At 41.9% G+C, this 27,504-nt stretch overlaps 1 protein-coding gene across 1 annotated transcript; it reads right to left on the bottom strand.

Annotated features, from left to right (window-relative positions):
* Positions 1–16,331: 16,331 nt before the first annotated feature.
* gnmt (glycine N-methyltransferase) lies at positions 16,332–26,835 on the bottom strand. Its single transcript, XM_038969574.1, has 6 exons — positions 26,627–26,835; positions 23,997–24,124; positions 21,803–21,916; positions 20,996–21,138; positions 17,231–17,349; positions 16,332–16,865 (listed from the first exon to the last, which is right to left on the bottom strand). Exons 1-6 carry the CDS (start codon positions 26,833–26,835, stop codon positions 16,694–16,696), a joined length of 885 nt encoding a protein of 294 aa, XP_038825502.1. The 3' UTR covers positions 16,332–16,693.
* Positions 26,836–27,504: the final 669 nt, after the last annotated feature.

Raw genomic sequence — 27,504 nt, 5'->3', positions numbered from 1 at the left:
CGGTTCTTTGTACCTGCATTCAGGTTGCTTCAACGTTTGCTACGTTGCGTGACGGATTGTACTGAACGACATGTTTTCCTAGAATGGTGTGCACTGTTCTTCAACAGTTTTCGAGATACGTTTGCTCCCGTTTGGTGGGTGTGGCGAGGTGTGGTCTGATCACTATGGGTGTGACCAGTGCCAGGCACAGCTGTCTAAGTCACTGCGTCGCAGTGTTGAGGCGCCATTACACCCTGTGGGTTGATCCCAGGCTGTGTCACAGCCAGCCGTGACCGGGAGACCCATAGTGCCCGCACAATTGGCTCAGCGTCGTCTGGGTTAGGGGAGGCTTTGGCCAGAGGGATTTCTTTAGCTCATAGCACTCTTGCAACTCCTTGTTGCGGGCTTTGCGCCTGCAAGCTGACTTCGGTTGTCAGTTGAGCAATGTTTCCTCCAACACATAGGTGAGGCTGGCTTACTGGTTAAGACAGCAGTGTTTTAAGAAGCAGCGCTTGGCGGGTCATGTTTCGGAGTATGCATGACTCGACCTTCACCTCTACCGAGCTCGTTGAGGAGTTGCAGCGATGAGACAAGATCGTAACTACCAGTTGGATATCATGAAAAATGGGGTCAAATTACAATTTAAATAAAAATATGGGTGTGACCATTTGACATCACAAACCTACATACAGTAATCACCCTCTGGGCCACCATAATCTCAACGCTTTTCAACTGGTTGTTCAGTACCGTTTCAGTTGAATTCAACATTGCACACCGTTGTCTGTCTAATATAGCATTGTCGCTCATCTGTTATTTATTATTTATCTTTTCCCTGACCCCTGGTGCTGTGGTGGCAAAACAAGAATCCCATTCACTTGCCGTACACTCTAGGTTTCTCCTTTCTCCTAAAGCGCACAGTTGTTTACTACTTCTGACAAATATAAAAGCATTGGATTGGTGGAGACATGGGCTAGTGGGAGTTTCCACCATATGTCTTATACGAGTCATTTCCTTTCAAATCATTGAAGGGAAGTGAACAAGTGCACACTTTGGGAGGAGAGATAATTGGGCCATAGCTCTTGTTCTACCCGTTATTGATCCCCCTGTTAGTGTAGGATCCATTCAAAGGCCAATGGAGTCCAGTGAGCTTTCGTGTGGGGGTAAAGGACAAATGGAGCACATACACAACTCTCACGCAACGTTACAGTGCCAAAATTTGCAAAAAGCATATAACTCAAAGGAAAAGTAAAACTTAGTAAAGGAGACAAAAGAAACTACCGGTCACTCCGGACAGAATTAAATCATTGTGCATTACATTTCAAAGTGCACAACTAGTATGGCTGGTACGTGGTTGTTGCTTTTTCTGTGGAGTATCACAATTCCTCTACATGTTCCACTACTTAACTGTTCTATTTGACTATAGCAAAGATACGTCTCACTTCTTGATTGTTACATCCTGTATACAATAAATGTAAAAAAAATAAAAATAAATGTTGATCTATTTTTGTATTGATAGTGGGAAATAGCTCTGTGAGAAGTTGTTTTTAGTCACATACGTTGTTCAAACAATTTAGTTGATTTATTTCTTTATATATGGATAAATAATTTAAACAGTTGAACAGTAGAGCAAAGCAACACACTTTTCTTGTTGTTGTCAAAATAAGATGCGGTAGGGAATTGAATAATACAAATAAAAAACGAAACGTATGGGGGGGAATGTTGTCGCTAACTGTGATGTTGTCTCTAAGGGCTGTTGTCAGCATTACTTAGAGTAGCAATGTGTATTTCTTGTACAGTTCTTTAGCTTGTAACCCCTATCGCCCCCCCCCCCCAAAAAAGCATAAAGAAAGGAAAATATGTCAAGTCAACTTTCACAAGAAGTCCCACAGTACGCCAGCACATTAAATCTCTCTCTCTCTCTCGTTGTCAGGGGTGCATGGAAATGTCTTGGTCTGATCAAAGCGAAGCTATTCAATCAGAGGTGTAGGCTTCTTGTCCAGAATAAGACAAAAGAGAGTGAAAGTGTCAATCATCCAGTGGCGGTCTCTCAAGACGTCAATATTTCTTATGAGGTAACACCCCAATCCTATTGCCATTTTTAACACATTATATGTACACACTTGCACAGTTACTACTGGTATTTGCCTATTTACTGTGTGTAAACAGTGTCCTGATATATGTAGGATTTGATAAAATTTCAGTAATGCAGTTCAAGAAGGCTTTTACTTCGATTAGTAAAAAAATACCAGCACTGAAATCCCATGGCACATTTTGTTATTACAATGTACCCTTGCATGAGAAACATCGATGATACACATTTCAAACCTTTCATGTACATTTTGTAATTGTTAGACAAGTTCTAGTGTCAGCAAATTTTGTGAGACACTGACAGACATTTCGAATGATAACACCATTGACCTAAATGTTTTGTTACCAAAGAAACAGCTACTAAGAAGACATCTGCTTGTGTCATGTTATGACGGAATTCACAGATTTTCACCAGCATTTACAACAGATAAATCTGAATTAGCCTGCGGGGTCTTGCACTCAACCACCCGCCTGTGTGTAACGCAATGCGAATGCATTTATAGGTATTTAAAGTATACATGCTGCCATAGGGAGCCATAAACTGTGATAAAAGCGTATATAACGTTTTTAGAATGCAGAATGTAATTCTTTCTGAATATATTGATGGCCTATGTTTTTATAAAAGGTGTTATGAATGCTTATTGTCTTATAATTCACTTTGGAATTTGGGCATAATGCAGCATGGAGTGATATACTCTAAGTCACTATAAACAATTAATAATGCATTATGCAGTGGTGTAAAATACTCAAGTAAAAATACTTTAAACTACTACTTTAAGTAGTTTTTTGGGGTATCTGTACTTTACTTGATATATTTTTGACAACAATTACTTTTACTTCACTACATTCCTAAAGAAAATGATGTACTTTTTACTTCATACATTTTCCCTGACACCCAAAAGTACTCATTACATTTTGGAATCTTAGCAGGACAGAAAATTGTCAAATTCACACATTTATCAAGAGAACATCCCTGGTTATCCCTACTGCCTCTGATCTGGCTGACTCACTAAACACAAATGCTTTGTTTTTAAATGATGTTTGAGTGTTGGAGTGTGACCCTGGCTATCCGTAAATAAATAAAAACAAGACAATTGTGCCGTCTGGTTTGCTTAATATAAGGAATTATATTATTCGTACTTTTACTTTTGATACTTAAGTATATTTTAGCAACTACATTTACTTTTGATACTTAAGTATATTTAAAACCAAATACTTTTAGACTTTTACTCAAGTAGTGTTTTACAGGGTGACTTTCACTTTTACTTGACTAATTTTCTATTAAGGTATCTTTACTTTTACGCAAGTATGATAAATGAGTACCTTTTCCACCACTGGCATTATGCACTGGTGGTGCATAGAAAGTGCCACAGCCGGCAGTTGATAGCACAAAGGACACAGCACAGTGACTCTGTATAATAGTGTGTCTGGAAAACATTTAGGTTTGGCACCCTTTTTTGTAAATCTTTCACACTACCATGGCTTGAAACGTAACATGTTTACAAGTATGTTATATGCTTTGCATTATTATTATTTTGTCAATTAGTTGATTTACATAGTAGTTTTATTCAGTTGTTGATTTGTTTTCTTGCTTTTTAAAAACTGCCTATACCACCGATTCGATCGGCTCTATACATTTCTCTCTTGGGAATTACTACGACTTTGTGTCACTGTGCGTAAATGTACTTCTGTACTTACCTGTGTACTAGAGATCAGATTTGATTTGTAAGAATGTATTTTATGATTATTATTGATTAAAAAAGGATTTCTATGGCATCAAACACAACTACTTTGTGTCTTACTGTTTCATTTTGTATATCCTTTCAGTCCATTCTTAGAACATTAACCAGGACATTAGTAGGCAGGGCAAACCCATTTTGGTGACTTCTGGTATATCATCAAAATAAATAAATCGCGGCATGTTTTTGGACTATTTCAGCAGTTTTTACCTGATTAAGTACAATACCATTGGAAATGAATGTTGAAAGTTCCATTTATATTCCTAAAACGTAAGTTGAAAATGATGCTGTCGCTGCTTCCTGTTGATAAGACATTTTGATAAATAGCAAGATGGGAGAGATGAGGTTGCACGTCCTGTTAAAACTAAGCGAAAAAACACACAGAATCTGGGAATACATCACTGGTTAGAGGACCATTTGTAGAGGACAGCGAGCTACATGTTGAAGTGTTGTATTTGGATTAACCCTGTGGCGCTAGGCTAGGCTATTCTAGTCAGCGTTTCTGATGACAATGATCCTGGATCCGGGATGGGTGGTCCGTCGCCAACGCAGTAAGTATAATGCAACACTTTATTTGTTAATGACTTCCATCGATATCCCGCTGAAATCAATAGAACAGGGGCAAACGTTTGGGGTGTAGCACTGTTTAAACTACCACAATTCAAAGGCCACAAGGTAACTCGGAATAAACTAGACATGGTTGGTTAGATGAGAACTTGTAGAATGCTTACATCTATATTTTGGATTGGCAGATGTTGATTTCGGGAGGCTTTTCTCAAGGAAAACGGAAAAAAAAACACTTTTTCTGTGAACTTCAACGAATTACCACCCGCCATAGGATATCGCTGTTGACAATGGTAGGCTGCTATTTAAGTAAAAACAAAACAGAGATATTGATCCATATTAAACTATTTATCTTGTGTCATTGTGTTGACTATAAACTGTTATACTAACATTACAAATCTGAGGTAAAAAGGATGTGTAATTCTGCCCAATTCTATGTGGTCAAACATCAGCTTGTGTAATGTAAAACATATACTGTCCACATCATGAAAAGTAGCATCATATATGTAACAGTACTCTTCTTGCGTTGTGTACAATCAATCATCGACACGAACTCCAACTTGTAGCACCAGTCATGGAGCTTTATTCTGATAGAAACAGCAGAAGATTGCACGTTGTGCAATGCACGGCTCACCATCCAACTCTGCACTCACGCACGCTGGTTTGGTGCTTGTTCACTGGGACATGTAGTTACCAAAATAATACAACAATTACAATATACAATATAATATTTTGAACAATGTACCTGATAGAATAACATTTACAAACAAATGTATATAAATTGTACATTTAAATCATCACTGGGGAGTATAAAAATCACTTTTGACTTACAGTGCTTTGCAACCAACAACTTACCGCTGGTTTGGTGCTTGTTCACTGGGACGATTTTAACTGAAACATCCTCCCTCGTAAGCAAGCTACGCAAACCAGCCAATAAGATGAAATGATGAGTAGGTGAAGGCAAGAAAAAACTAACACTAAAAACCCATTGGCTCAACAATAAAGTGGCAAGGGGAATCACCAATATAACCCTGTTACATATACATTCATTAGACATGGCAAAAATAATCCAATATCTTAATTTAGGATGAAGGAAAAAGACTCAATAATCACATATATTTCTCACTAGTTTAACCATTTAGAGATATCTTATGCAGCAGCCCATTCATTCAACTTCCCCTACATTAGATACAATATCATATTGTAATGACCTGACTAGATCATAAAGGAACAATTGTCCAGACAGAGGGTTGAGTTTACGAATTGAGGGTTTATTAACCCAACTTTACACAGGCTACTGTTTGGCCGTAGCTCACGCCAAATAAATGAAAGATAACCCACAAGCCAACAGTGACCTTCTCTTGTGAAAGCCAGACGTAAGAGAGAGAACAAAGGCTAAACCTGGTCTTAACTTCCAATGCTCCATCCCCCTGCCCAACCCCCCTCCACGCCACTCCGCCAACCGCCAGGATGCCCGGCATCAGAACATTCCAGGCATTCCCGTGATTGGCAGATAGCAGGTTGATTGGCATGTCGGACCCCACGAACACTGGGTACTGGTAAGTACAACACAACCACCTCCTAGCCTAACACATAACACACAGCTGTCTGTGCGGGTCGCTACACAGCCCCCCCACCACAAAGTCCCTCATCCCCGAGGGAACAAACAAAGTCTCTGAAGCGACCCGGAGGTCTCCTTCACCTGCGTGGCCGTGATGGTCACAGAGTGCCCCTCTGGGAACCAGAGGATGAAGGCAGGGATATGGGGGACAAGGAAGCGGGAACGGGTAATACAGTCCGTGGCTCTGGGGACCCACGCGGTGACACAGGGAGGCAGACAGGGGGAGTGGGCTGTCTGGAGCCTTGTCTGTGGCACCTGGGGGTGGGTGCCTGGAGAATGTCATTGCCAGAGAGGGGAATTGTGGGGGTCCCTGGGGTTTGGGGAGAAGAGGCCCCTCTGTATGGGGCTAACCTGTCCCGGTGCAGTGTCACCTTTCTCCCCCTGGGAGGAAGCTGCACCCGGTAAACAACCTCTCCTACCCTCTTCAGGACACTGCAGGGTCCCACACTGTGACTGTCCAACTTGGGGCATCTGCCTTTTTTCCTTAGGGGGCTGTAGACCCAGACCAGCTCCCCAGCCACAAAGTGCCTTCCCCGGGTGTGCACGTCATAGTTCCTCTTCTGCCTCACACCTGCATTCACCAGCTGCTCTCTGGCGAAGGTGTGGGCTGTCTCCAGGCGGTCCTGGAGTCTCCGGGCATACTCCGGCCCCGGGAGAACATGAGGGCTATCCAGGGGCGGAGCAGGGCACCCCCTCCACAGTGACATGACAAAAGTCCCCAACACAGGTCCGGCCCACCACAACAACAGGCTCCATCCGCTTGCCCTCGTCTGCTTCTGGGGGAAGTGGAGCCTTGCTTCCCCGTCTGTGCCGGTGGGCTCCTCCTGAAGAAGATGGTGGTTGGTATAGAAAACCAGGGGTCCGCACTACCTGGTCTATGCGGACCCCGAGCAGTTTCCCTGAGCTCTGGTGGACATGGGGCAATCCCGGCACAGATGGCCTGACTGGCCACAACCCCAGCAGACCCTGGGACCAGGGCGTGTGTTTCGTGCCGCCTTTAGCGACACAGCAAGAATGAGTTCTGTCATTTCAGCCACCCATGCAGGCTTTTCCGGCTCCGGGCTGCTCTGCCCCCCAGCTCGCACAGAGGGTGTGTCTCCCTGCACCCCCACCAAAGCCCCAGCTCACACCAGCTCCCTCTCAAAAGCCATCTCCAAGGCTATCTGCAATAACTCTGTCTGTATGCGCAGCTCCGTAGGAGAGAGCGCCTGTATGAACTGGTCCAGTGCTAGTTCGCTCTGCACCGAGGGGGGCATGTGAGCATATGCCCGCCGAGAGAGGTTCTCAATGTCATTAGCTAGCACCCGTAGAGGCTCTCCAGGCTGCCTGCGTCTATTACTCAGTTCGGAGCGCAGTAGCCCGGGCTGTACACACTGTCCATAGCGCCTCCTCAGTGCTCCCACTAAAGCACCATAATCACGTCTGTCCTCGGGGCTAATCAATATCAAACAGGCCAGAGCATCATCCGTGAGGCATAAAGCCAACTGCAGTGCCCTATCTTCATTCGACCACCCCCTAAAATGAGCTAACAGTTCAAACTGAGCATGAAAAACTTCCCAATCCGTCTTACCGGAATACTTCGGGGTCTTAACAGATACGGACGCAGCCGGGAACTGGGCGCCGCCATGTTTGTTTACATCCTGAGCCCCAGATTCCTCGCCCCGCCGCGTCGACGTCACCCCTTCAGTCCGCCCACCAGAATCCGCGTGAAGCACAGTCGACGAGGCGCTCATGCCCGCTTCAGGCGCCAGCACTCTAACGTCCTCCCTCAAGCGGCCTCTGGGCTCCGACACCCTGGCGATCTCCTCAGCCAGATCCTCCGACGTCCATGCACACGCACCTCCTTGGCCATAATCGCCCCCTACCTCCAACACGCACCTCCTTGGCCATAATCGCCCCCTACCTCCAACTTCACTTTTGGATTCCCTCGAAGCATTTTCAACCCCGTTCTCACCTACGGTAGCTAGCCACAGAAGTCAGCTAGCTAGCTGGCTAACTTTTATCAACGTTTTTACTTCTGACACCAATGTAATGACCTGACTAGATCATAAAGGAACAATTGTCCTGACAGAGGGTTGCGTTTACGAATTGACGGTTTATTAACCAAACTTTACACAGGCTACTGTTTGGCAGTAGCCCACGCCAAATAAATGAAAGATAACCCACAAGCCAACCGTGACCTTTTGTGAAGGCCAGACTTAAGAGAGAGAACAAAGGCTAAACCTGGTCTTAACTTCCAATGCTCCATCCCCCTGCCCAACCCCCCTCCACGCCAACCGCCAGGATGCCCGGCATCAGAACATTCCAGGCATTCCCGTGATTGGCAGATAGCAGGTTGATTGGCATGTCGGACCCCGCGAACACTGGGTACTGGTAAGTACAACACAACCACCTCCTAGCCTAACACACAGCTGTCTGTGCGGGTCGCTACAATATGTTCAATAGGACATCCTTTTAAATGATTTCTTACTTCACCGGCTGGTTTTCTGGACACCGATTACACCTATTCTATCATAAAAAGCTATTTCAATGGAGATTCTCCATTAAGCATGCTAGAGCATATATTCCAGGACTGTGGCTTTTTCTTTTTTATTCAACTATATAATTTAAACATTGTATAATGAAAACTTGGTGCAAGGAATGGGCTGTGTCGAGTTACAAACAACATAAGCACACCTCGGATGTCAAAATCACAATGCTTGTATTAAGCAGTGCCAATGATTATGTCAAGTGCGTATCACATTCGAGCTATGTTGTGATGTGCCTCTTCAATTCGAGAGATGCGCGTTTCATTATGAGGAGAGCACGGTCACAGAGGTGAGCTCTGCCGATACAACTCGATCCACACAATCGATACTCAATCGCATTGACCTTTATCAAAGTAACCAATGAGGTCTTGGCTTGGTCCCAAGACCGTAATTTCCTGTTCAACGCAAAATATTTGCCAACATTATCAACAGGTTCAGAATAATTCTGTTTTGAATGGAGTAATAAAAAAAATGTTTTGTTAAAACCACTGCAATAACTGTGCTTTATCTGTCACCCTGATATTGGCTATACTAGCTAGACAGCTACTTCCCTCTCCATACTGCGGGACAAATTGTGCCTCGGCTTGCAGCGCATACTCACCCCATTGACCAATAGACTATCACTGTGACATTGAGGTTGTTACTACCAATATTACAAGTTATTTTTCATGTAGGCTGCTATCCTTCTCCAAATAGTGGTCTGGAAACAATTGGCCACGCTAGTTACTACCAGCGGAAGGTGATATAGCTGCAGGAAGCAAATGACTTCGGTATTCACCTTGATTCAACACCCGTGGCACTGGTCATTCACAACAGCTTGTCGTGCTTCCTGAGCACAGTAATGTTAGCTAAATGTCATGTCACGGTGACATCCAGATGGTTACCAATATGTATACCGTATCTTATAAGTTGTTTCTCCAAACGATAAATGGATATTTTCCCTCGTCCATCAAAATAAACAACTTTCTTTACAAGTTTTGACAATGCCTGGCTGTTGTCGCCAGCCCCGGGAGGGTGGGTTTGCAGTGGTGTAAAGTACTTAAGTTAAAATATTTTTGAATAAGTCATTTTTTGGGGGGTATCTGTACTTTACTTCAATATTTATATTTTTGACCATATTTATTTTTACTTCACTACATTCCTAAATAAGATAATGCTTTTTAATGTACCATACATTTTCTCTGAAACCCAAAAGTCCTCGTTACATTTTGAATACTTAGCAGGACAGAAAAATGGTCAGAATTGAAGGAATGATGATGCTAAATGCAGGGAAACTCTTGAGGGAAACCTGTTTCAGTCTTCCAGAGATTTGAGACTGGGACGGAGGTTCACCTTCCAGAAGGACAAAGACCCTAAGCATACTGCTAAAGCAACACTCAAGTGATTTAAGGGGAAACATTTAAATGTCTTGGAATGGCCTAGTCAAAGCCCAGACCTCAATCCAATTGAGAATATGTGGTATGACTTAAAGATTGCTGTACACCAGCGGAACCCATCCAACTTGAAGGAGCTAGAGCAGTTTTGCCTTGAAGAATGGGCAAAAATCCCAGTGGCTAGATGTGCCAAGATTATAGAGACACACCCCAAGAGACTTGCAGCTGTAATTGCTGCAAAAGGTGGCTCTACAAAGTATTGACTTAGGGGCGGTGATTAGTTATGCACGCTCAAGTTTTCTGTTTTTTTTTGGTCTTACTTCTTGTTTGTCTCACAAGAAAAAATACTTGTATCTTCAAAGTCAAATCAAATCAAACTTTATTTGTCACATGCGCCAAATACAACAAGTGCAGACTTTACCGTGAAATACTTACTTACAAGCCCTTAACAACCAGTGCAGTTCAAGAAGAAGACAATATTTACCAAGTAGACTAAAATAGTAATAATAAAAAGTAACACAATAAGAATAAAAATTACGAGGCTATATACAGGGGGCACCGGTACCGACTCAGTGTGCAGGGGTACAGGCTAGTTGAGGTAATCTGTACATGTTGGTGGGTGCGAAGTGACTATGCATAGGTAACAAACAAACAGCGAGTAGCAGCAGTGTACAAAAGGGAGGGGAGGTCAATGTAAATTGTCCGGTGGCGATTTTATGAAATGTTCAGCAGTCTTATGGCTTGGGGGTAGAAGCTGTTTAGGAGCCTTTTGGTCCTAGACTTGGCGCTGCGGTACCACTTGCCGTGCGGTAGCAGAGACAACAGTCTATAACTTCGGTGACTGGAGTCTCTGACAATTGTATGGGCTTTCCTCTGACACCGCCAATTATATAGGGCCTGGATGGCAGGAAGATTGGCCCCAGTGATGTACTGGATTGGATGAATCCAGGAACATATTCCATTCTGTGCTAGCAAAATAGTCCTGTAGTGTAGCATCCGTGTCATCTGACAACTTCCGTATTGAGAGAGTCACTGGTACTTGCTGCTTTAGTTTTTGCTTCTAAGCAGGAATCACGAGGATAGAATTATGGTCAGATTTGCCAAATGGAGGGCAGGGGAGAGCTTTGTAAGCATCTCTGTGTGTGGAGTAAAGGTGGTCTCTGATTTTCTTCCCCTGGTTGCACATGTGACATGCTGGTAAAAATGTGGTAAAACATATTTAAGTTTGCCTGCATAAAAGTCCCCGGCTACTAGGAGTGCCACTTCTGGGTGAGCATTTTCTTCTTTGCCTATGACCTTATAGAGTTGGTTGAGAGTGGTCTTAGTGCCAGCTTGGTTTTGTGGTGGTAAATAGACGGCTACAGATAATACAGATGAGAAGTCTCTTGGTAGATAGTGTAGTTGATAGCAGCTTATCATAAGGTACTCTACCTCAAGCGAGCAATACCTCGAGATTTCTTTAAAATTAGACATTTCGCCCCAGCTGTTATTGACAAAAAGACACACACACCCACCCCTCGTCTTACCAGAGGTAGCGTCTCTGTTCTGCCGGTGCATAGAAAATCCCGCTAGCTCTATATTGTCCGTATCTTCGTTCAGCCACGTCTCGGTGAAACATATATGTTACAGTTTTTAATGTCCCGTTGGTAGGATAATCTTAAATCGTAGGTCATCAATGTTATTTTCCAATAATTTTCCAGCCTCCAGTATTTATGCTGCAGTAGCTTATGTGTCAGGGGGCTAGGGTCAGTCGGTTATATCTGGAGTACTTCTCCTGTCTTATCCAGTGTCCTGTGTGAAATTAAGTATGCTCTCTCTAATTCTCTCTTTCTTTCTTTCTCTCGGAGGACCTGAGCCCTAGGACCATGACTCAGGACTACCTGGCATGATGACTCCTTGCTGTCCCCAGTCCACCTGGCCGTAATGCTGCTCCAGTTAACTGTTCTGCCTGCGGCTATGGAACCCTGACCTGTTCACCAGACGTGCTACCTGTCCCAGACCTGTTGTTTTCAACTCTCTAGAGACAGCAGGAGCGGTAGAGATACTCTTAATGATCGGCTATGAAAAGCCAACTGCCATTTACTCCTGAGGTGCTGACTTGCTGCACCCTCGACAACTACTGTGATTATTATTATTTGACCATGCTGGTCATTTATGAACATCTTGGCCATGTTGTTATAATCTCCACCCGGCACAGCCAGAAGAGGACTGGCCACCCCTCATAGCCTGGTTCCTCTCTAGGTGTTTGCCTTTCTAGGGAGTTTTTCCTAGCCCCCCGTGCTTCTACACCTGCATTGCTTGCTGTTTAGGGTTTTAGGCTGGGTTTCTGTACAGCACTTTGAGATATCAGCTGATGTAAGAAGGGCTATATAAATAAATGTGATTTGATACAACTAAACAGAATAGTGCTAGGCTTAAAGAGGGCATTTATATTCTGAATGTCAAATCAGCATGTTATATCAATTATGTTTGCGTTGCACAAATATGATCCATTGTAAAAACCATCATGTGGGAAACCAGGCCCAGGATGTTAACCATAATCGGTCCACTTTACGATTATGGTTATCAATGATAAACTGACATCAATTATTCAAGCACTTTTACACACACAATAAATATAAGGACACTTCATTCCTTAAAAGCTTCTGTATTCCAGTCCAATAAAACAATTCCAATAATCACATAAGGGAAAAATAAGTAAGACTGTTTAAAGAAAACGATTTTCTCTGCAAGGGAAGATATTTTTGTATTTATACAGTCACAAATATGATTAGAGCCTAAAAATATATTCATTCTAACCACTTAAACCTTACTAACTTCTCAGCATTTAAACTCAACTACTAAACTCAAATCAACCCCTTGTGCTCATTGCTTCACCTTGCCTTCTGATGTGGAATTTTCAATAAAAAGCATTTCACTAATGCTTTAGCCATTGCCTATTAGATCGTAAAATCTGCAGGATAACCATGAGGTCGTGATTAGGCAACAAAACATTTCAGAATTTATCAACACCATAACCAAATAGAATGTTCCATTGTTGTCCCGCAGCTCATTATTTAAAAAATATATATAAAATTATCACTACCAAAACATACAAATTTGGCAAATCCCTGTCTTAAAATGACAAAATGCTTCCAAATTCAGAACAGTTCAAATTTGGCCAAAATGGTTGGACAATTCAATAAAATGCTACGTTTTATATTCAAAATAATGATGTTACATATTTACAATTACACTTTTATTTTTTTCACAAGCTAACAAAATAAAACGACAGTTGTGATGCATGACATTTGAAATGTCCCATTTTGGTTTGATATGACCAATTTTTATGAATAATGTCTAATCTTCTTTGAGGAAAGTTAAGATGAACTATATTCAGAGTTGAGAGTGAAATATAAATAAAAATTAAGCAAGTGTGCTGTCATTTGAACAATCAAATCTTTGGATCATGAAAATATATTCATGAAGTAAAGCATTTCTTTGAGTGTAGAGCAAGCTCAAAGATTTGTCAGTGGAAAAAAACATTTCAGTACCTTGCTTGCAAGGGTCACTTACGGCCAAATCAGTCTATCATTCCATTTGAATAATCCCTGGATTTTGCAATGGTGACTAATGTTGAATAAAACTTGCATCAAAACAAGTCTATACAAAAGTTAAAGTAATTGGCCGATAGTACTGCACATTTTCAATGCCCATTGGAACATTGAATGAAGTTCCTCTATAAATTCTTTGTATTATACTCAACCAGCAGAGGGGGACATAGATCCTTATTTTGGTTAAATCAGCTCACAGTGCTGTGTCTACAACACTTTCCTTGTGTATGAGTCTAAGCGCATTCCTCAAAATACCCCACCAAGAGTACAAACTGTTTTTGGCTGAGCAACAAGCCGATTAAAGTTTTTAAAATTAATATCTGAGACACAAAGAGAAGCCTTTTTGATTGAACCTGGGTTGAAGCCTTTCACAGTACACTCCAAAATCCCGGGGAAAAAAATCAGAGGGGGGAAAGCAGTCTAATTTGACAAGGAATTTGTGGACAAAGTGGGGTTGCCAAATCTGTGCAAAGAACTCAGATGAAAGGAAATCGGTGAAAAAAAGCTATTGTTAATTCAGTTCCCGTAGAGACTGGTTACTTCACTAGGTTTATTGTGCAAGTCATTCCCCAGTCCCACAGAACATGACAGAACAAGTAAAAGTCGATTTCAGGTGAGCACAGCATTGCAAAACCTAACAAAATGGACACCATGCCCTTCACTCATGCAACGGTCTTCTGACCTCAGAGTGTGTGGGGCAATGCCAAATGACTGAATACAGGACTTGAAAAGGATGACCGTTGTAATCATTAGGGGAGAAAAGTGTGACAGAGATGGTGCTCTAAGCTTTTGCAATGAGGGACTTACATGGGTCAATGAGTGCAACTTTAACAATGGGACCAGATGCATTCACTATAAACCGAAGGCTCATGCCTTTGAGCATTAGCTCCCAAGTAGGGCTGTTACGGTGACCGTATTACCGCCACACCGGTGGTGGTGGTCACGAGTCTGACCGCAGTCAAATTCCATGTGACCGTTTAGTCACAGTAACTAGGCTTCTCCAAACTCAGAGTGCTGCTGATCGTTAGTAGCCTACCAAACTTGCTAACTGCCTGGTACTCAGCACTCTGTTGTCCCTCTAAATCACTGACATCAATGCAAATGTGTTCGAAAATCTAATCAAACACTTCATGCGAGCCCATGGGTTCATGTTGCACAACATTTCTTTAGGCTATGCAGTTGCCTAAAAAGAGGATCTCATTAGCTTTCTAGAGGCTCGGCCTAATATATTTATTTTTCAACTTTCCCAATATTAAGCACATTGCTTCACAACAGGAGTATAGCCTACCTGGCTGGCATGAAAATGAACCATGGGAAAAGCGTCCTCCACTCGCCATTTAAGTTCATAGATGACATGCATTTTTTCCCCCTGCCCCTGTTCCGAGACAGGGGCAAGATAATGGTCCATTCTAAATCAAAACTAATTTCACACACATTACTTCGTATATGTAAAGATAGGATTAAATGAAGAACAGTCTGATGGGTGAAAATATTAGCCTATCACTTGTGAATGTGTGCAGTAAGGCAAGAAAGAGCACATCCTTTTTTTAAATGACTTCATAATACAAACCTTTTGATAAGGTTTGTATCATAGCTAAAAAGTGGCCAAATAACTTCTTAAAATGAAGCCTAACTTTACATAGAGCCTAACTGGCATACATCTGCTTTACAATAAAAAAATGCACCTTTATATAATGCATTACATGCATAAATCACATTTGCGGTCACATTTGAGAAGTGTTTTCCTGCATATGGATTGCATTTTGGAACATTCACACCTATAGCCTACTACAGTGTGAGAATTGCTGCACTTACAAATGTGAAGAAGTAGCCTAACAATTTTGAATAGAATAGATCAACTTTTGTACTATGGGAGATTGTCAATCTACTTAGGCTAGTGCTTTTGCTGTTCGTTAGGCCTACTCATCTTGTTGGCTGACAAACAGTCAAATATGGACAGTTTTAACATCTTCAATATGCGCCTCAGAATTCGATAAGAGGGACATGCGCAGCTGCGTCCCTGTTGTGTCTGTCTTCACTTGTAGCCTACTTCGGGGCTGAGATGCATGTGAGAAGGACCCGATCACATGACGGGCATTGGCTAATAAGAATTGAGATAGAGAGCCATGTGAGTGAGAGGTGCGTCAGAGCACGGCTGCCAGGAGAATTATAATTATTATATTCAGGACACAACGGCTACTTTGGCCACAAATTGCATGGATTTGTTTTAGGGGGCATTACGACCACACAAGGGGAATGCCGTTAGGAAATTCGAGGCCTGGTGAGATTATTATCAAGTGCTTGTCAAATTTTGAATGAGAGACCGATGAAGTGTGTGCAGCCTGCACAAGAAACAAAGCAGAGCTCTTGGATTTCATGAGACTTAAAATCATTAGGTCACTTCATGCAGCCTAAAATCTAAACATATCACAACTAAAGTTGCATAAATAAGTAAATTAAGCATTTAGGAGGACCTGTTTCTTTGTTAACCGCTCAACACAGAATAGCCGCATGTGTGCACTCTCTCGGTAACGGTTTGGAGAAAATATCCTTTCTATTTTATTCAGCCACATTCAAATGTATTCTTCATACTATAAAATAATGCCACAGAATTCTAAGAAACTCGTCTGCTAAATGAACTAGTGCAGCCCACAGCCATTTGACATGTCCTTGTTAGACTCTGATCTGGCTAACTCAGACTACATTTTCTTCATATTTGTTTCTTTAAAACTGGTCTAAAATAAATAATGGATTTATTGTGATGGTGTAGGCTATATTAAATGTATTTATTAGAGTTGTGATTAAATGTAGATGTTCCAAAAGGTCTGAATCAGTGGCTTGTAGGCTGTGTGTGGAAGCCAGGAGATGCTAAATGTGTTTATGTTAATTAATTGTAAATTACTTTGAGACCGGCAGTTATTTGCTTGACAATCACCGGCTGACAAAATACTACCAAGCATGGTTGGTAGATGCTTTCACATCACTCAAGATGGCTGTTGAGTGTCTCGTCTCTTGCGTTGCCTGAGCGTTGAAAGACCAAGGGATCGAACAGCATGAATATGGGCATTTGGGCTCAGGTTTGTTTTGGTTCAGAAAGGGAGAAGAGGCAGTTTTGAACAGAAGGGTCAGCAGAAGAGACATGACAGAAAGTGTAGGGAGAAATAATGAGGGTTGAGATACAAAATCGTGGGAAAGTTTTGTGGGGTCACTAAGCGGTCTTCTTGACCACGTGGATGAAGTAGCAGGGGGCCTGGCTCTGGCCAGGGGTGTAGGTCTTGAAGTCGCCGTAGACACTGTGCTCACACTTCCCGTGGAAGGCTCCCTCCAGGATCTCTTTGAAGTTGTCAATACGGTGAGGGTAATAGGACAGGCGGAATTTGCTGCGGGAACACAGACACGAGGCATAAAATGTGGGATCACACTTACTCTCCTAGCCAACAAGAACAAAATTAACAAATATAAAATTAAATTAAGATTTTAAACTTCAATGTAAAATAATACTGAACTAAATTATGAATTTGGTTGGAGGCAAGTAATCTCGTTTACTGGGTCATTTCTCACAAGTTGCAAGTGCCTACTGGGTAAAAATAGCCATTCAACATGTTTTGAAAAGAGAAAACAGAACATTGCGCTCCATTGCAAAGGTAAGGTTGTCAATATATTTGACCGCATTTTAATGTGCTCATGAAAAGTTTTACAATGCATTATGAATACATCTTAATGCTAATGATATAAGTAGTTGTACCTGAGTTCGGGGGAACTCTGTGGGCCCTCTGGCACCTGTACGGTGTAGTCCAGGGTGATCATGTGAGGCTTGTTGTCGACCCACAGCACAGAGGTGGTGATGTCCTGAGTAAGATCACTCTGAAAAATGACAGGCACACACACACACACCATGGTGGTTAGCCACAAAACAGTATGGATAAGGACATGCATACAGCATAATACCGAGGCATGATGCAAACACTAGCATGTAAGAGAACTCATTACATTTTATTATGACTACAGTATATTGATGTAAAATAGTACAGAAGACAACTGTAACCCTTCAGTGGCCAATATAGGGACATAAACAAAATGTTGATAGCAAGGTGGTACTGCTAACTAATCACGTAAAAATAAGGAAGCTGTTGCTATGGATCTACAGGACGTTGGGCGCTGACATGGACTTTTTCCATAAGTGGGGGGAATTTGCTTAAGGACTGTTTACCTGGCCGTATTCATAGGCTGCACTTTACCAGACTTTATGAACGAGTGAGTAACTTTGAAAGCAAGTGCATACATTTTTAAGCAGGCCTAAGAAATAAAATCATTGTAGATCCCAGTCTACTTCTATCAGGGCATTGAGTTCAATGAAATCGGCATCTACTTTTCTACACTCTCTCTGAAATTGTTTTCATTGCAAAGACAATATCCGGCAGGCTTTAGGGAGATTTATGCCTAAAGCTCATCTGCTGGCCAGTTTTGGCAGGAACAGCATCCCCATAAATTAATGTGTCCGAATGACTTCTTCCTCAAGCAGTAAATGCACTCCCACATAGGCCAGTGGTTCTCAACATCCTTTAGGTTACTCAACCCCCAGTACCCCCTCATGTGATCCAGAGTGGCGAAGCGGTCTAAGGCACTGCATCTCAGTGCTAGAGGCGTCACTATAGACTGGTTCAATTACAGGCTGTATCACAAACGGCCATGATTGGGAGTCCCATAGGGCGGCGCACAATTGGCCCAGCATCGTCCGGGTTAGGGTTTCGCCGAGCTAGGCAGTCATTGTTAAATAAGAATTAGTTCTTAACTGACTTGCCTAGTTAAATAAATAAAATAAAAATATGTGCAACTGATGCAGAGGCATTTATGATTCTTCAAGTACATCCGGTGGATAGGCCAGGGGTACTAGTATCCAAGGTTGAGAACCGCCGACATAGGCTTTCACCGACCAAACACTTACCTTTTAAACCCAGACAGCTTCAGTTTCTTGCACTTCATAATTCTCGTGAAAAACTAAGTAACATTTCCTCACTTTTATATTTCCCTGAGCAACAAGGCTCGGCATAAACTGTATTAAAATCAGAATGGCAATGTGGGCTAGTGATTGCGTAAGTGGTGCAATAGCACTTTACCTTGGGAACTATTCCAAGAGACATGCCTATTTTGAAGGGAGTGAAAGTTTACAGATAGGATTCCCTTGGAATATTGCAGCTTTAGTATCCATGTTGTGATTATTATTGTTTCCCCTTGCCATGCGGTCACTATACATACACACAGTACCAGTCAAAAGTTTGGACATACCTACTCATTCAAGGGTTTTTCTTTATTTTTACTATTTTCTAAATTATAGAATAATAGTGATATAAAAATTATGAAATAACACATGGAATCATGTAGTAACCAGAAAAGTGTTAAAAACAAAAAATATTTTATATTCTTCAAAGTAACCACTCTTTGCCTTAATGCCAAACGCGTGCAAAGCTGTCATCCTCTCCACCAGCTTCACCTGGAATGCTTTCCCAACCATCTTCAAGGACTTCCCACATATGCTGCGCACTTGTTGGATGCTTTTCCTTTAATCTGCGGTCCAACTCATCCCAGACCATCTCAATTGGGTTGAGGTCGGGTGATTGTGGAGGCCAGGTCATATGATCCAGCACTCCATCACACACATCCTTGGTCAAATAGCCCTTACACAGCCTGGAGGTGTGTTGGGTCATTGTCCTATTGAAAAACAAATGATAGTCCCACAATGCGCAATCCAGAAGGGACAGCGTATCACTGCAGAATGCTGTGGTAGCCATGCTGGTTAAGTGTGCCTTGAATTCTAAATGAATCAGTGTCACAAGCAAAGCACCCTGACAACATCACACCGCCTCCTCCATGATTCACGGTGGGAACAACACATGGGGGAGATCATCCGTTCACCTACTCTGCGTCTCAGACACGGTGGTGGGAACCAAAAATCTAACAAATGGACTCAGATTTCCACTGGTCTAAATGGCCCCTACTCATGTTTCTTGGCCCAAGCAAGTCTCTTCTTATTGGTGTCCTTTAGTGGTGGTTTCTTTGCAGCAATTTGACCATGAAGGCCTGATTCACAGTCTCATCTGAACAGTTGATGTTGAGATGTGTCTGTTACTTGAACTCTGAAGCATTTACTTGGGCTGCAAGCTGAGGTGCAACGTATCCTCTGTACCAGCGGTAACTCTGGGTCTTCCTTTCCTGTGGCGGTCCTCATGAGAGCCAGTTTCATCATAGCACTTGATGGTTTTTGCAACTGCACTTGAAGAAACTTTCAAAGTTCTTGAAATGAATTGACTGACCTTCATGTCTTAAAGTAATGGTCATTTCCCTTTGCTTATTTAAGCTGTAAATGCCATAATATGGACATGTTTTTTTTACAAAATAGAGCTATCTTCTGTATACCACCCCATACCTTGTCACAAGGATTATCACAAGAATTGTCTCAAACGATCAAAAAGATAAGACAATACTGTGCAGCCGTCTTCATCGACCTGGCCAAGGATCGACTCTGTCAATCACTGCATTCTTATCGGCAGACTCAACAGCCTTGGTGTCTCAAATGACTGCCTCGCCTGGTTCACCAACTACTTCTCAGATAGAGTTCAGTGTGTCAAATCGGCGGGCCTGTTTGGACCTCTGGCAGTCTCTTTGGGGGTGCCACAGGGTTCAATTCTCGGGCCGACTCTTCTCTGTATAGATCAATGAGGTCGCTCCTGCTGCTGGTGATTATCTGATCCACCTCTACGCAGACAACACCAATCTGTATACTTCTGGCCCTTCTTTGGACACTTAAACCTCCAGACGAGCTTCAATGCCATACAACAGTCCTTCCGTGGCCTTCAACTGCTCTTAAATGCTAGTAAAACTAACTTAACAAGGCACACCTCTATTATTTGAAATGTTTTTCCAGGTCACTACCTCATTAAGCTGGTTGAGATGATGTAAAGAGTTTGCAAAGCTGTCATCAATGCAAAGGGTGGCTACTTTGAAAAATCTACACTTTTTGGTTACTACATGATTCCATATGTGTTATTTCATAGTTTTGATGTCTTCACAATTACAATGTAGAAAATAGTAAAAATAAAGATAAACCCTGGAATGAGTAGGTGTGTCCAAACTTTTGACTGGTACTGTATATATATATATTTTATACACTGGATAGGTTCAGTGAAACATGTCGTTTTACAGGGTCAGCCATAGTAGTACAGCACTCCTGGAGCAAATTAGGGTTAAGTGCTTTGCTCAAGGGCACAAACAGATTTTTCACCTTGACGGTGATACATGCCATCCCCCCCCAAAACAACAAATTAACTAAATAAAGGGGTAGGTAACTTGATAGAGAGATTAGATGGAAGAACGGAATGGTTGGTCAGGACAGAGCGACAAACTAATACGATGGACAGATGGATTGACATAGACGAATAGATATGCCAACCACTGCCGATACGTATTGTAGTATCTGAATGCAATGTACCTCAAACGTTTATTTTTTTTGTACCTTGTAGTAGATGTTCTTGCCCTGGGGCGCTCGGCCTGTCTCCAGAATATAGTCGTAGTTACGGTGGTCGATGATTAGGATTCCCCCGGGTCTCACCATGCTGGCGATATTCTGCAGGGCTAACTTCTGATCACTCTGGTCCCCTGGGATAGACAAACATCGATACATCTGAACCACAAAACAATCAATATACTGTTCCTGCCAAAAAATATATATAATACATTTTATCTTTCAAGACACTCAAGGACATCTTACATTAAAAGTAGGTCTACATAAAATCTAATTTTAATTTGTCACATGCACCGAATACAACAGGTGAAAACCTTACCGTGAAATGCTTACTTACAAGCCCTTAACCAACAATGCAGTTCAAGAAAATATTTACTAAATAAACACGTTTTTTTTGGTTTAGGGTAAGGGTTTGGGTTGGGGGGGGAACATAAGAAACTGTTAAGGCACTGAAGGAAGGGTAGACAGAGTCAATCATGGACCATAGGCTATAGGCTTTCTTGAAGAGGTGTTTTTTTAAATGAGAGGACTGTCTCTGCATGTAGTATGTGTGGGGAGTGCATTACTTGTATACTGTTACTAGCACTTATACTGTTATAACGGAACTATCAATTATTACTTGCAAGGTCAGATATCATCCCGGTCCTGCAAAGCTACACAATGTGCAGGCTTTCGTTCCAGCCCAACACAGAGAAGGGACAATAATAAAGTACCAAGATCTTCAAAGAATACACAAATATGTTACTTGCGGGTCCAAAATCAGTTAGGTAATGACAATACTGGCTGCCTGCCCCTCACCTTTGAAGTCTGGCAAGTGAGCAAAGGAGTTCCCCAGGCAGATGACTGCATCAAACCCATTCCCTGGCTTCTGCACATCTTCTGTTAGTGTCAGCCAGTTGGCCTCTTCGATCACTGGAGGAGGGTAAGGAAAAAGAGGAACAAAATTAAGAAATTATATTTAGGTCTAGAGTATTTTCTTTTGACATCTTCCCTCCTAGTTTAATACCAATTAGGAAAGCTGAGGAATTGTGTTAGCTCTGCCTAAGCTTTCGCTCAGCGGGCTAACAAATAGAGATAACCGTTAAATCAGTTAGCCGCCAAAAATACATTTTACCGGTCATGCTTATTGGTCTATAGGGTCATTTGCATAATTGTGTGGAGTTAAACTGCAGCGTGTGTATGTTCGTTAGTCATCAAGCATCTTATCACATACCCACAGCATACAGAGCCTATCACCTGTCAGACAGCACAAGAGTAGCTCCTCAAAAAGTCTGTAGGCTACTGGAGTGAAACCTGCTTTTGTAAGCCCAGTTATTGCACAACAAATAACAATTCTCAAATCAAACTTTGTCACATTGTTATGGATTTTATGAATAATGACTAAATGATGTATACATTTAACGTAGAACTATAACTAAAACTACCCTGTCATTGTATGGTTGTATGAAATGTATTAGAATCACACCTCTATAAATCTGATGTGTGTAGTTTTAGTCAGAATTAGGACAAGGACTTTTTGTTCCTTTTTAGTATGTAAGCAGGGTGCAAGTGTGAGACAATGTATGAGATAAGAGGAGCTATCGACAGACAAGCTCTACTAATGTGTTCCTTACAGGACATTCTGTCCTCACCCAGGGAGGGGAGAGACAATCTACTACAAGCCCAAGGTATAACAGGTGGCAGACAATGTATGACAGGAAGACTTGTGAACTATGTTGCCATTGTATCCGAGAGGGACATTTATGACGAAATGTGAGGTATATAGACCAGTGTACAGGAAATAATAGGCAGAACGTTCCCGTAATTAAACATTTGACTTTTGTAGACTGGGCCTCCGTCTATTTTTATTTCTATCAGTATCTTACAAATCCTGATATAGCAGACGGAGTAATTTAATTTAATTGGTTAAAGACCATGAGAACTTAATTCTCCTAACACACATGCACTGAATACAACAGGTGTAGACCTTACCGTGAAAGAACAACTCTTTCTTGAACTGCACTGCTTTAAAATGATAAATTAACACAATAAAATAACAACAAAGAGGCTATAAACGATTCTAAACGCAATCACGTGTTAAAAACTTGCGACCACGATTAAAAAGGAGCCATTTTTTATTTCTGAACTCTGAATTAAAGCACACCTCCCATTCACCATTCAGGTGTATAGGCTATAGCCTGCCTACCGTTGACTATCAAAGTGTCACCCACCACTTTGCAATGTGATCTTGAAGTAGAATTGTTTGAAACCTGAATGTTTTACTTTAAATAATGAGGCATGTCTTACCTTGCAAAAATCCACCCGTAGAAATGTGGATGCAATTATTTTACAAGACTTCCTCATGCCATTAACAGCATTTCTGTCCTGTTCTACATATCAACTTTCTTCCCCCTCTTTCTAAGTTTTTAACCTTGGTCATAACTGCTAATATTAGGTTAAGAACGGTGTTTTACGCAAATTGCCTTTTGGCAAATGTTTGAAAAGTGAGTTTTATTAGCTGCTTCATTACAGGACTTGCATGTCCAATAATAGGCTATAGCCTTTTGAACAGTAAGACAATAGGCGTGCTATTGTTGCATGTTTCCATTAAGCTCTTAATGAAAAATGTCCTGTCCTTGTACGCATGCTTAGTATCAGAAAGGAACAGGCAAAGCGAGAAGTTTCACTCTCGCCAAAAATCTGTCCAAAACAAACCCGTATTATTTTTGGCCTAAGCTTGCCGCCTGCCCTCCCACCTTGGGCCGACTCCCATCGTTAGGGCGGAAACATAAGCATCTCATCATTATATATAGATCTCTAATAGTATTTTCTGTTGGTCACCTCATTTTACTGTTTTGATTTTCTTTTTACTGTTTGTTGACCGGTAAAATGAAGGTTAGTTAGTCAGTCAGGCGGCAGCAAGATTGACCGAAATGTGCATCCCTACTAACAAAGCATTGTTGCGCACAGGAGAAGCTGATTTGAATCTGTCAGACACACCCTCACTACTCACCCCACTGGTCAAAGGCACGCTCTTTTCTCCTCTCCCACCTTTCCTTCAGGGCGTACTTGAGCATTTTGTCGCTGGCGTCCACGCTCGTCATCTTAAATCCCTCCTCCACCAACATGATGGAGTCCACGCTGCAATAAATCAAAACCATTGCCGTTGGGTTTTGAACAAATGATTTGCTTATCTAACCTTCAAGGGGAAGTTCAGGTGTGGAAATTGTTGTAGAAACACATAATAACAATAAACATTCCACGTTTGGCAGTAACAAAACCACATAGGCCTATATGAAGTTGCTAGCTTAGTTTAGCACAAAGCTAGGTGTCAGCTACCTAGTCCCTAAATGGTCCTAAGCTAAACTATCACTGCTTTTGTTGGGTGTGTCACTCATTTCAGTGTGTTGCTAAGGATAAGGGCAAACAGTCTGGTTGACGGAAAAATGGATAACCAACACCTTACAAATGATGACCAAAATGTATAGTGACACCTGCAACAGGTTTGTTAAAGCCAATGCTCATACATTTTAGTGGACAGCGAACACACTATAGAAACATTTGTGAATGGGGTGGACCTGTGGTCAAGCTTTTGCTGAGCTGGCAATCTGTGCCAATTATTTCCATAGTAGACCATTGCGACAAATCGAAACAGCATTGGCAGTTAAATGAGTCACGCTCACCGAATCATCGGTTGAGAAGAGGGATTTAGTACTCAGAGAGCAAGAGTATACAAGTAGATCCAATGACAAAACAACTAGATGGTTTGCTATGGCAGAACATTCCAAAAGCCCCAAATAGCATATAGCACGGACACTCCTAAATAATCCCATTCCACCAGCCATGTTTACTATGGGAGATACCAGGGCACACTTGCGAGGGTGCAGCCAAACTCAAAAGGTCTACTGCACTACTCTGCCGGTATGTTCATATGACCATGGATTTCTCCTTGAAAATGAGGATAATTCTACAACTGCCACACGGTTCGCTATGTGAATTAGGACGTGTGTTAGGGCCATAACTCAAATTAGCTCAGTAGAAGAGTACACCAGATAGTGACTACTGTACAAACCAACCGGATATCAAGTGTAGCAATGATACAATGATTAGGCTAACACATTGTCTGGACTTAGCTAGTCAAAATCTTTTCCAATTCATCTACTTACTAATCATGGATTTCAGAGGCCCCGTGGTCAGTGCTACTGCAGTTGACGAGACATGTGAAAAGACAATCAACTCCTCTTGTTAAATTCAATGCAATAGATTTAAGTTATTTACTACATTGCACAATGGCAAAGTGTTTCCTATACAATATACACAACCCTGACACTTATGTAGGCTTTTGCATTGGCGATCACATCTTTGCCAATGCAATATGCCTTTGTTTCCAATAATCTATGGTCTATCCAACAATGGCGACATAACCGAATGCAAGAAGTTTACAATGTTTGGAAAAACATGTTGATGACTAGGCAGCTTCCCAGATTATTTGACCTCCAAAAACAGATACACACCATCTGTGTTAAGGAACACCAGTCAAAACACACCACTATCCGGCCAATATTGGTGCAAAGCACGGAGTCACTTTTGCCCAGTACACACCCTTACAGAAGGTTTAGATGGGCTATTCTTTGGACTTTTCCAACTTGATGTGCTGGACAGGCTATTCCAACCTGTACTTTTTTCATGGGTGTGAGTAGCCCCATCTGCCCAACCAATCTGAAAACAGCTCCACATTTTACCCCTGCATGAGTGAACATTTGGTATGTGGCAAAACGTTTCATCAGCATTGAAGTGGTACAGCTAAATGGAGCTATGAGTTATGTTCCATAACTTAAACGTGCAGGTAGTGCCTAGAAATCTGTAGACTATGCCCTGAATAGGGACCCATAATGAAAACAAAACATCTCTTCACAGGTAGCAAGTTGGTCCATATTGTGTAAGAAAACAATACACCAATTTACTATATTAAATCAAGATGTATGCGTTATGCCTTCTAGGTGTAATCCCAAAACTGCTGACAGGGTTATTATGATAGTAAGCACTAGTAGGTATCAAGGTATGTAAACATGTATACCCTGCTTTCTGAAGTGACGCAATGGCAGCAGTTTGCAACTGAGCATTTGTTGGTAATATCTAGGGAAATAAATGTATGCCACATTGGGTTCCATTCACACAGTCTTTTGAGCTAATCCATATCCAAAACAAATCCAGTGTTGAGTAAATGTGGGAATGGTTAATTTGGGTGAAATTCGTAAATTGCAGTTCTCAACGCTGAGCAGATTTCCTTAAAAATGCCTACATTTCCGCAGAATAAATTTGGCTTTTCATTCGTTGGAGGCTGTCCTATCTAGCCAAAACACACGACGTTTATTTTGTGGAAGCGTACATTGCATAAAAAGCAGGTGGTAACTAATGGAATATTTCAGCAACTGCAATCAAGGCCTAGCCAAACGCTAGACACTAAAGAGACGATGCTACAAGCAATACGAACCACACGTAAATCTGAAAGGTTTGTTTAGAGCTCGATGTGTTATGTGCTTATTATAGGGATGTTTGCAGTGGCCTACGAGGGCCCACAAGCTGGTGTGTACGGATAAATGTACAGTTCAGAAATACTAGCTGTATCGGTGACATGCCTACCCTGTGCCGCAGGCAACATCCAGTATCCTTTGCACATCGTGCCGTTTTAGCAGGGACACCACCCAGCTTTTGTATTCTTCCGTTCTACTCCGCGTGTCTCCGATGTACAGCTGCCAGACCTTTGCTGCTTTTCCGTCGGCATATTGATCAGGAAGCCCCACGGAAGCAACGCCGAGAGAACGCGTCCGAAAAACACTGTCGACTGACATTCTGTATCTTCAGGGATCACACTGACTGCTACTTTGTGCAGAAATATCCAATTCTAGACTACTGGAATATTTATGAAAATAGTGAGGCACGTAATTATATATTAGATATCCGTATTTTTATATCTAGCCTTTCGCCACCTAAGTCTTAACAGTGTTATTATTATTTATACTAGCTAGAGATAAACTGGAAGCGAAACTTTAGCCCAATGAGACTCCTGTATACTCACGCCTTCTTTCTGATTGGACACGGCGCAGTCCTCAGGTCAACATTGAGGAGTTAAATTAATGTCCGGCCATCTCCTGGTGCTGGTGAAGCGGGTTAGCATTGATTGCATTCGATTTGGAACCGGGCTGCCACTTTTCAAATGCAAAAAGTAATGCTTTTTATTTAAAAAAAGGGTTTATCTGCCTTAATGAAAACAAGTTTGAAAATGTGGAGATATATTTTATGGAAAAGAGATGTATTTTTATGAAGGAAGCATAATTTTGCCTTGTTGACACGTCTGAGAGGCTCAGATTACTGTTCGATTTGAGGAGGCGCTCCTCACTCACCGCTGTTCATGTCGCGGGCCATATCCCGGTGCACTGCGGCACAGGTTAATAGAACTCCCTCAATCGTATGAGATGATGAAACATGGATCAAAATTCTCTGCCCTAAATCTAGTGTTT

Source organism: Salvelinus namaycush, chromosome 30, assembly GCF_016432855.1.
Source record: "Salvelinus namaycush isolate Seneca chromosome 30, SaNama_1.0, whole genome shotgun sequence".
NCBI lineage: Eukaryota > Metazoa > Chordata > Actinopteri > Salmoniformes > Salmonidae > Salvelinus > Salvelinus namaycush.
This window is presented reverse-complemented; position numbering and strand designations above follow the sequence as displayed.

Bases quoted from the DNA above. Each gene is read 5' to 3' on its own strand.
- gnmt (XM_038969574.1), bottom strand. From the start codon at position 26,835: ATGTCAGTCGACAGTGTTTTTCGGACGCGTTCTCTCGGCGTTGCTTCC. The intron at 24,125-26,626 runs GTAGGCATGTCA...GATTTATTGCAG, and splicing joins GATGTTGCCTGCGGCACAGG to CGTGGACTCCATCATGTTGG. The intron at 21,917-23,996 runs GTGAGTAGTGAG...ACCCTCCTCCAG, and splicing joins GCGTGCCTTTGACCAGTGGG to TGATCGAAGAGGCCAACTGG.